Raw genomic sequence first — 10758 nt, forward strand, 5'->3', positions numbered from 1 at the left:
AACACACATGAATAAATTCAGCAGTTTAGACTTTTTTTTCAATAAATCTGGTTTCTGGAAGTTTCAAAACAATTGAATTTAGCTGTACCTGTGCATCATTAGTTCTTATAAAACACTTCATGATTATGAATTCATTTATTATACCTAACATTAGCGTTGTCATTAGCTCTTATTCTTTTTGTGTAAATATAGTGAATCCAGCTAAATTATATCAGGATTGCTGGTGTTTAAGTCAGTAATGTGTTTATCTGAGTCCATGTCTACGTGTACTGTGCCGTGTTAGGAGTGCTTTCTTTAGTTTTTACTGACTCTGTGTGTGTGTAAAAACTAGAAGTGAAGTAAAAGTACCTCAAACTAAATGTAACTCAGATATAGTTGTGAATGATGTTAAGCTGTAAATATTCCTTAAGAGTTGTTTGAAAGTGAACTTTTAGTTCTCAGGCGTTATGTTTACATTTAGAGCTTTGCTGCTTTCGTGGTATTTGTATTTTGTCCGGTCAAGTCTTTTTTTTTTACATGTTTTACATTCAGCATGTGAAGTTATGTTGATGTTATTGAACAAATGAGGATGAATATAAAGATTTGCTCTGTGCTGGATGTGGCTTCAGTTACATTCCTGCTCAGTCACAGAGGCTCATCACTGAAAGCAGCTTAATCACTGTTTTTATTGGAATAACGCAGGATTACATTTAGTAAATAAACATACTAAAACTACGTACCAAAAAGAGGATGTACAAAGCATGTTTTTGAGTTTTTGTAAAATAAATTCGGTGTGATAATCTGATTTGTCTTTCGTCTTCAGCTCTTCTCAGACTTGGCATGTGTTTGTCTCCCCCTGCTGGACATCTTTGGATAAAACCATTTCAAAGCGATTTCTTTCCTCCTCTGAGACCAGGTTCAGTTATTACCTTGAATCTTTCTGAACCCTGAGTTAATTTAGGGCCAATGTCCACCAAGAGTGTTCTGGTTGAACCTCGAGGCACCAGCAGTTCAGTTTGGCTATAACTTGTTGAGGCGGAGAATGTTGAGATGCACTGGGAGGATGGTAGATCCCTCTGCGTAGGAAATCTCACGCAAAACCCCATTCCAGCACTCCTCGGACTCCTCATATCTGCAGGTAGGATGCAAAAATTAGTTTTGGTGATATTTAAAGTAATTATTTTTTACTTCCCAGTGAGTGGGCATCTTCAACATTTGTGTGTCCATTAAACAACTTAACTCTGATCTTGGATCTTTAGACTTTTTTCCACCAACAGAGAGTCTCAAAGTTTCGTTTATTTAGTTTAATGCATAGAAAATACCAAAGACGATTCAGCTTCACTTCTAAAATAACATGTTGACTCCCAATGATAGAGAAAGCATCCATTCAGTCGGCGATGATCTGAGGAAGGATTTTTCTGTTGGGTTTGGTTTTAGGCTTTGGTCTCGTTGCCTGTTTACTGTCAGATGCTGCGATCAGCTAAAATCAGATTTGTTTTTTATCCTTTAGACATTGACAAACGAAAAGCAAACGTTTAAATTAAAACTTTGAGGACTTGTAGATTTTTAAAGATTATTTAGATATCACAAATTCCCATTAGTCATCATCATGGGCTGCATGGTGGCGCAGTGGTTAGCACTGTTGCCTCGTAGCACGAAGGTTGCAGGTTCGAAACTCGGCTGCGGCCTTTCTGCGTGGAGTTGCGTGTTCTCCCCATGCATGTGTGGGTTTCCTCCGGGTATTCCAGTTTCCCCCACAAATCACAACATGCCCTATAGGTTATAAATTGTAAGTCGCTTTGGATAAAAGCGTCTGCTAAATAAATAAACATAAACATCACACACTGGTGAAGTTACATCTCTGCATTAAACCCGTCACCATGGGAACGATGAACCCTCTCAGGAACCATCTGGTGGTTTAGCCCCCAATCCAACTCCTTAAAGCTGAGCATCAAGCAGGGAGGCATTGGGGCCCATTTTTAAATGGCCTGTATTTGATATAGCACCTTCTAGAGTCCTGGAACCCCCCAAGGCGCTTTACAACACAATCAGTCATTCACCCATTCACACACACATTCACACACTGGTGGGGATGAGCTACAATGTAGCCACAGCTGCCCTGGGGTGCACTGACAGAGGCGAGGCTGCCGAGCACTGGCGCCACCAGTCCCTCCGACCACCACCAGCAGGCAACGTGGGTTAAGTGTCTTGCCCAAGGACACAGCGACAGCGACAGACTGAGCGGGGCTCGAACCTGCAACCTTCCGATTACTCCTGTGCCACCGTCGCCCCATTAACCAGGATTTGACCCCCAATCTCTCAGTCCTAGGCTACCATTGAGCCACTGAGCAGGTTAAATGATTAAAAACCTGCATTTTCCAGTTTTCTACTTCGAATATAATGTCTGAGATTAAACTGATTTTATCTGTTTTTAATTTATTACCATTTTTATTAAAAACTAATTTAGGAATGCCTGTAAAAGTTTTTTGGGAGTTAGATTTTAGATGTCCTCAGAGAAAATAAAGGACTTTTTTCAGTTAAACTTGGAAATCTGCACAGAAAAGAAAATCAGGAGAATGTCTCATTCATTTTCCATTTATGAAACTATTATGGTCAGAAATCACTATAATGCTTTGCCCGTTGAATCGTCAAACTAAAAGTCATCGTGTAAGGTGGACTGACCTCCAGATGTCATTCATCTCTGTCGGAACTGGGTCTTCACTGGTTTCACTGGACATCATGGCAAAGCCACCCACGGCGTACAGATAACCTCCCATTGAGATCAGGTTGAGAGAGCTACGCTCCTGAGGGAACTCTGTAAACTCAGACCACCTGACATACAACACACACACACACACACACACACACACACACACAAGCTCACAGTCCGTTCAACTTCTCGTGACAGGAGATTTACCTCACGAAGAAGAGGCACATAAAAATAAATAATTTATGTCTCACTCGTTGGTGTTGATGTTGTAGACCTCCACGGAGCTGGTGAGGCCTGAGTCAGTGACTCCAGTGGCTACAAAGATCCGGTCATCATGGACGGTGATCCCAAACAAAGAGCGAGCCGTTTTCAGAGGAGCCAGGTCCTTCCACGCAAACTTCGTTGGGTTGTACACACAGACTCTTCTCATGCATTTCCTGCAAACAAACACAGATTTGCAGAATTTAGTGTTTAGTTTTATGCAGTGGGATTAATTTTGAGGTCAAAATGAGAACAGCACAATGTGTTGGAGCTTGTAGAAATTACAGATTCAGGAGATCTGACTGGACTGATGCACTAACATATACAGGGAGTGCAGAATTATTAGGCACGTTGTATTTTTGAGGAATTATTTTATTATTGAACAACAAACACTGACCGCAAAAGGGTGGCTTGCCAACTCCGGGTCGGGGGAGAGGTCCTACCTCAAGTGGAGGAGTTTAAGTATCTCGGGGTCTTGTTCACGAGTGAGGGTAGGAGGGATCGGGAGATCGACAGGCGGATTGGTTCGGCGTCTGCAGTGATGCGGACGCTGAGCCGATCTGTCGTGGTGAAGAGGGAGCTGAGCCAGAAAGCCAGGCTCTCGATTTACCGGTCGATCTACGTCCCAATCCTCACCTATGGTCATGAGCTTTGGGTAATGACCGAAAGAACGAGATCGTGGATACAAGCGGCCGAAATGAGTTTCCTCCGTAGGGTGGCCGGGCTCAGCCTTAGAGATAGGGTGAGGAGCTCGTACATTCGGGAGGGACTCGGAGTAGAACCGCTGCTCCTCCGGATCAAAAGGAGTCAGTTGAGGTGGTTTGGGCATCTGGTCAGGAAGCCTCCTGGACGCTTCCCTGGGGAGGTGTTTCGGGCATGTCCTGATAGCAGGAGGCCGCCGGGTCGACCCAGGACACGTTGGAGAGGTTACATCTCCAATCTGGTCCGGGAATGCCTTGGGGTCCTGCCGGAGGAGCTGGTGGAGGTGGCCGGGGAGAGGACGGTCTGGAGCTCCCTAGCTGGGATGCTGCCCCCGCGACCCGGACCCGGATAAGCGGAGGAAGACGACGACTACGAACAACAACCATGTTCTCAATGAAGCCAAAAACTCATTAATGTCAAAGCTGAATGTTTTTGGAAGTAGTTTTTAGTTTTAGCTATTTTAGGGGGATATCTGTGTGTGCAGGTGACTATTATTGTGCATAAGTATTAGGCAACTTAACAAAAAAGAAGTATATACCAATTTCAATTATTTATTTTTACCAGTGAAACCAATATAACATCTCCACATTCCCAAATATACATTTCTGACATTCAAAAACAATACAAAAACAAATCAGCGACCAAGATAGCCACCTTTCTTTGCAAGGACACTCAAAAGCCTGCCATCCATGGACTCTGTCAGTGTTTTGATCTGTTCACCATCAACATTGCGTGCAGCAGCAACCACAGCCTCCCAGACACTGTTCAGAGAGGTGTACCGTTTTCCCTCCTTGTAAATCTCACATTTGATGATGGACCACAGGTTCTCAATGGGGTTCAGATCAGGTGAACAAGGAGGCCATGTCATTAGTTTTTCTTCTTTTATACCCTTTCTTGCCAGCCACGCTGTGGAGTACTTGGACGCGTGTGATGGAGCATTGTCCTGCATGAAAATCATGTTTTTCTTGAAGGATGTAGACTTCTTCCTGTACCACTGCTTGAAGAAGGTGTCTTCCAGAAACTGGCAGTAGGACTGGGAGATGAGCTTGACTCCCATCCTCAACCCGAAAAGGCCCCACAAGCTCATCTTTGATGATACCAGCCCAAACCAGTACTCCACCTCCACCTTGCTGGTGTCTGAGTCGGACTGGAGCTCTCTGCCCTTTACCAATCCAGCCACGGGCCCGTCCATCTGGCCCATCAAGACTCACTCTCATTTAATCAGTCCATAAAACCTTAGAAAAATCAGTCTTGAGATATTTCTTGGCCCAGTCTTGACGTTTCAGCTTGTGTGTCTTGTTCAGTGGTGGTCGTCTTTCAGCCTTTCTTACCTTGGCCATGTTTCTGAGTATTGCACACCTTGTGCTTTTGGGCGCTCCAGTGATGTTGCAGCTCTGAAATATGGCCAAACTGCTGGCAAGTGGCATCTTGACAGCTGCACGCGTGACTTTTCTCAGTTCATGGGCAGTTATTTTGCACCTTGGTTTGTCCACACGCTTCTTGCGACCCTGTTGACTATTTTGAATGTTATGCTTGATTGTTCGATGATCACGCTTCAGAAGCTTTGCAATTTTAAGACTGCTGCATCCCTCTGCAAGATATCTCACTATTTTTGACCTTTCTGAGCCTGTCAAGTCCTTCTTTTGACCCATTTTGCCAAAGGAAATGAAGTTGCCTAATAATTATGCACACCTGATATAGGGTGTTGATGTCATTAGACCACACCCCTTCTCATTACAGAGATGCACATCACCTAATATGCTTAATTGGTAGTAGGCTTTCCAGCCTATACAGCTTGGAGTAAGACAACATGCATGAAGAGGATGATGTGGACAAAATACTCATTTGCCTAATAATTCTGCACTCCCTGTATATTTGCTGATGTCCTAAAATCAGAAAATTTTACAAAGGTTTGTGTGACTTTTGTATGGCCATTTTTTTTCGCGTCAAATAATTCTGTCTATTTGTCCATATTTGTGTTTTGGTTGTGAGGGTAGCAGCCCCGGCAGGGAGGCCCAAACTTCCCTCTCCCCAGAAACTTCCACCAGCTCTGTCGTTGAGACCCCAAGGTTCCCTTGCATGCATGAAGATATAGTCCCACCAGTGTATCAAATACCTACTTTATTCATGAAAATGCTAATTGGTTAATTTATTCATGCTTTAAATGATCTTTTTTTTACTATTGTCGTGTCTCTCAATGTTCAAAATAAACCCCCTATGGTAATTCCAGAGTGGTCATTTCTGTTAGTAGACACAAAGTAAAAAAACAAGCACGAGTTAAAATAATGTGTTTTTTCCTCCCTCACTGTATCTACAGGCAGGTTAGTAACTGTTAAAACCCACTTTAGAAGATGTATTTCCAATTATCAGAGACAGAAATACCACGAGTGGCTGTTTTAACCTCCTAGGGCCCTGTGTCCACATATGTGGACATAGGCTCCTTGCACCCCAAAAATTAGACCTACTTAGACCTTTGAGTCATAATTTATAGACACTAGATATTGACTTAAATTTTACCTCTTTTATTTTTTTGGTTGTATTTCTTTTTTTTTAGGATATTTGACAAAATTTTATAGAATTTTTATCGTATTTAAATTTTTGTTTCGGTTAATTACAGTTGACTAATCTGTAATAGCTAGATACGTTTTTTTCTTTTAAATCACACCAAATTCACCAGGAGGTTAAGGTAAAACCAAGTCTTTGTTAAATAACCGTGTGGGAGAAATGTGTGAAAGTCAGTTTTAATTGTGTGAATGAACCCACAGAGTCGCTTGATTTCACTCGGCTATGAGTGAACTATGAGTGGGTGAGTGCTGTGGGTTCAACGGATCTTTATCTATTCGTTCTTTATCATCATTCACAACTTTTCGAAGGGCTCTGGTCAATCATCTTCGGAATAATTGTCTATCTATGTTACTAATTGTATTTGTTCAATTGGCTGTTGCTTTTGTTTTTTCCTTGTTAGTTGGGGTCGTGTCGGGTGGGTTGAAGTATTGTGAGCCTTTGAGGGTGTGTGTGTGTGTGTGTGTGTGTGTGTGTGTGTGTGTGTGTGTGTGTGTGGGTATGCGTGTGTGCGTCTGCAAATGATTGTTGTAATGTTTTAATTTTGATTTTTGCTCCGCTGTCTTGCTCTTAATTTTTGTTCTTCTTTTTGCTGTAAAAGAGGACCCACTCGAAAATTAGATGTTTCATCTCAAGTGGTTATTCCTCCGTCTAAAATTATGTTTAAATAAATAAATAAATAAATAAATTTAACTAACAGGAATCTATCCAAGTGTGATTAATACAACAAATTATATAATTCTATAGTGATATCAAGGCACCTCACAGATGACTGGAAATGTGTTTTCTGTGCCACTTACTTGCTCTCAGACTTTCCTCCAATCACGTAGACGAGGCCGTTGTGTGAAACGGTTCCATGACCGTAAACTTCATAAGGCAGTGGGTCAGACTCGCCCCATTTAAATGACCTGTGTGCAGAGAAGACCACCACGTGTGTTTATGAAGTGAATCTATCAGTGGATAAGCTGGAAGGGTAGTACAGCTGCAGTTCTGAGAAAGCATTAAAATATCAATGTGTAGTTTTTGCCATTAATCTCTGGAAATATCCATCAAAATGTTGTTGTAAATGAATAAAAAATATCCAGTTGTTAAAAGTATTGGCAGTTTCATAACTTGCAACCATTAAAATCATGTCTAAAATACATGGGAGCGGGTCTAATGGGCTCGACACACGGGAGGCGACATCGCCTCTCCTCCATTCATTTTCAATGAGACATGCGTGACAAAGCAATAATCGCGGGTCTCCCTCCTACTAAGCGAAACGCGAAAAACCTGCGTGTGAAAGTTTGCACTCGTGCACGTGTCGTGCACGTACGACCCAGCGACGCGATCCCAGAAAGTTGAAACATTTTCAACTTTTTATCGCTGTCGCTCGGACGAGGACCAATCAACAGAGGTTTCATTCACTGACCAATGAGCGGACAGGATGCTCCGCACATCTCCGAGCAAACATGGAGGAGAAGTTGATTATAATTATGTTTTATATAGTAAAATCAGAAGTAAGATTTCACATAACTCTAGCAGCACCTTGTGAAACATCACATCTACCACTTCTTTTTTTAACTCTGAACCGCTTAAATAACCTTAATTCCCTCCAACCTGACACAGCCAAACAAAACAACGGAAGTTTCGATTTCGCAATGGAACAGAACGCGTAGACGGCTTTGCCGCTGGCCGCTGCCGCGGATCGCCCCCCGTGTGACAGGTAATAAAAGCAACAGCGACAAATTTCGCTGATCCCGGTCGTTTGTCGCCTCCCATGTGTCGAGCCCATGAGTCTCTGGGCGACGCCATATTGGATGCCATGTTTCCTTCTACGGAAGCATATGAGGACAAAATGCATTTTTTGATTTGTAACAAGTGGTTACAAAACTTTCACCGTGAATAAATGTTGTTGTTTTACACATTTACCTCTTCACTCATTGCCAGTGATGAAAGGGAGTCTGTTCTTGTTATTTTGCTGGAGGTTGTGCTCTCATGGCTTTTTGACCCTAATGGCCATCCGCTGGTAAGGTCTTACTTGATCACAAAAATAATGCTTGCTTGCTACTGCCCCCATCACCTGGGAAACTACACACTGTCACTTTAAGGCATGACCCATAAATTCAAGCGGTCAGGTCTCTGATTAAGAAGAACCTGGTTAATCCCAATTTTACAAACTTTAAAACAACGTAATAAAGAAATCTTTCAGTTATGACTTCATCAGACATCCTTCTCGCAAGTGTAAAGCTGCAGTATGTAAGAATATAGCGAGAATTTTACAGCGAGAAAATGCCAAGAGTCTAATGTTTCGTCATTTAGGAAGGAAGGTTATTCTGAAACATATTTCATATCCAGCTGGCTGCGGGGATTGCCACTTTTTCTTCTTTCAAAACAAAGGAAGGAGGGACGTAACTACTGTTACTACCATCAGTGAGTGTGGGGTTGCCGTGTCTCCTGTGAGTTCATGCTGCAGCACTGACAATTGCTCAAAGGAGTTGTTTAAAGTGGTTGCAGTAACCAAACTTTACCACAGGATGTCATTTTTACTTCATTTCTACATAATGCACCTTTAAACCGTGTAACTTTAAACTTACTGTCTGTCATAGATCATGACGGAGCTGAGAGCGTGCTCCCCTTCCTTCAGCTCTTTTCCACCAACAACATAGATGGAGTTTTCTACTTCAGCCATCCCAAACAGACAGCGGGGGCTGGGCTGTGATGGCATTCCTAACCATTCTGAACTCACTGGGTCAAACTATGGATGGAAAGGTTGAAACATGAAACCATGGAAATGCTAGGAACGAAAAGAGGCTTTTTAAAAAAACGTTTGAAGATTTGCGTAGACAATGACTGGTTGTTGTAAAATGCGGTCTTCATGATTGGATGCCTACCTGTAGGAAATAAGACTTGAGTGGTTCATCTTTGTCGTCTTCACTGCAGAGAAGCCCTCCAACAACAAACACCTGGTTCTGCCTCGTCACCAGGCTGCAGTGGTTCTTGGGAATCTCTGTAGACTCCGACACCACAAAGCATTCGTTTCCCACTGGTTCATAGGCCACAGTCCCTGTGCTGTTGATCATGAGTATCAGGTCCATCTCAAACATTCCAAAGCGAGGGTTGTTGTTCAGTATCCCAGGCAGGTATCCCTCCTCCTCCTGGTCATCTTCACCTTCCTGTCCTCCCTTTGCCCCGTCACTGGTAAGGCTCTTTGGCTTGGGGAGAAGCCCTCTGTGAGCATCCTTGACAAGCTCCAGCTCCTTCTTGATCTCCTGGTTGAACCTCATGTACTCGTGACGTTCCACTTTCTCTTGGAAGTACTCCACAGGGATGAGCCTGAATCGGACACAATGTAACAGCTCAGGCAGATCCTTCAACCGCGTCGTCTCATCATGCCTGACCCAGTCCATCAGCGACTCAAACACCAGCTCTTCTCGTTCAACATTTAAAGTATCTGATGTGATGATGATGGCCAATTCACTGGGGTCTAGCTGCAAGAACTCCTGGTCCCGGACAACAACCTGGTATCGCTCGCATATGAACTCTCTGGCAGCCAGAGTGAGCCTTGGGCAATCGAGAAGAAGGCCTAGTCTGTAAATGGCAAGGCAGTTGCTCAGCACCATCTTCTCTTGGAGGTAGGACACACACACAGAGAAGATGGAAGGGATCTGGTACATGTTGGCAACCATGAAGATATCCTGGACATTCTGCTCTGTCAGGTTAATGTCAGATGTGTAAAGGTAGCGCAGGATCATCCCCATAACACCAGGATCCACATCTTTTAGGATTATCTCCCTCTTCTTACTCTCCTCCAAGTCAGACAGGAACATGGCCTTGAAGAAAGGGCTACTGGCAGCCAAAACCAGACGATGGCAGGGGAACTCTTTGTCCTGGATTTTCAGAACACAATCCACAAATCTGTCATTCTCCAACAGATCACACAATCCATCCTGAAGCAAGGTCTGCTGGTACATCCGAGGCTGCTGAATGGGATCTATCGTCAAAGCAGCCATTTTGTTCAGCTTCCCTGTCCTGGCTGAGTTTTCGCCTTGCTTCCTACAGCGGAGCGGGATCGTCAGGACCTCTGGGCTGTTCAGATGGCCACAAATAGTCTCAATGGGTTGGAAGGCTGGTGGCTGCAGCTGTCTTGGACCGTCAGTCAGTGTGTAAGTCAGAGGTATTTATAGACCTTATCCACAGAAAGCTCTCTCTCTCTCTCTCTCTCTCTCTCTCTCACACACACACACACACACACACACACACACACACACACACACACACACACACACACACACACACACACACACACACACACACACACACACACACACACACACACACACACACACACACACACACACACACACACACACACACACACACACACACACACACACACACACACAGAGACCAAGACAAACAGCTGAATGATGCTGCTGTTTAATTCTGGTAGAACAACTCACCAGACAGCTGGGCTGATCCCTGCTGTGGCGTCACGAGCTTTGTCTAAGCTGTCATTTATCCCAAACGTCGAGATGAGCAAAAGTAAAAACATCTGAAGCATG

At 43.6% G+C, this 10758-nt stretch overlaps 1 protein-coding gene across 1 annotated transcript; it reads right to left on the reverse strand.

The window, feature by feature from the left end:
• Window positions 1–646: 646 nt before the first annotated feature.
• Window positions 647–10353, reverse strand: LOC107384261 (kelch-like protein 40a). Its single transcript, XM_015957408.3, has 6 exons — window positions 9088–10353; window positions 8791–8951; window positions 7015–7122; window positions 2941–3126; window positions 2662–2811; window positions 647–1111 (listed from the first exon to the last, which is right to left on the reverse strand). The coding sequence occupies exons 1-6, from the start codon at window positions 10204–10206 to the stop codon at window positions 1000–1002; spliced, it is 1836 nt and encodes a 611-aa protein (XP_015812894.3). The 5' UTR covers window positions 10207–10353; the 3' UTR covers window positions 647–999.
• Window positions 10354–10758: the final 405 nt, after the last annotated feature.

The sequence above is a fragment of the Nothobranchius furzeri genome, chromosome 11 (genome assembly GCF_043380555.1).
Source record: "Nothobranchius furzeri strain GRZ-AD chromosome 11, NfurGRZ-RIMD1, whole genome shotgun sequence".
Classification (NCBI taxonomy): Eukaryota; Metazoa; Chordata; class Actinopteri; order Cyprinodontiformes; family Nothobranchiidae; genus Nothobranchius; species Nothobranchius furzeri.

Excerpts from the sequence above, each read along its gene's own strand:
- LOC107384261 (XM_015957408.3), bottom strand. The coding sequence starts at position 10,206 with ATGGCTGCTTTGACGATAGATCCCATTCAGCAGCCTCGGATGTACCAG. Across the intron at positions 8,952-9,087 it reads TCAAGTCTTATTTCCTACAG|TTTGACCCAGTGAGTTCAGA; the intron begins GTAGGCATCCAA and ends TTCCATCCATAG. Across the intron at positions 2,812-2,940 it reads TACAACATCAACACCAACGA|GTGGTCTGAGTTTACAGAGT; the intron begins GTGAGACATAAA and ends GTTGTATGTCAG.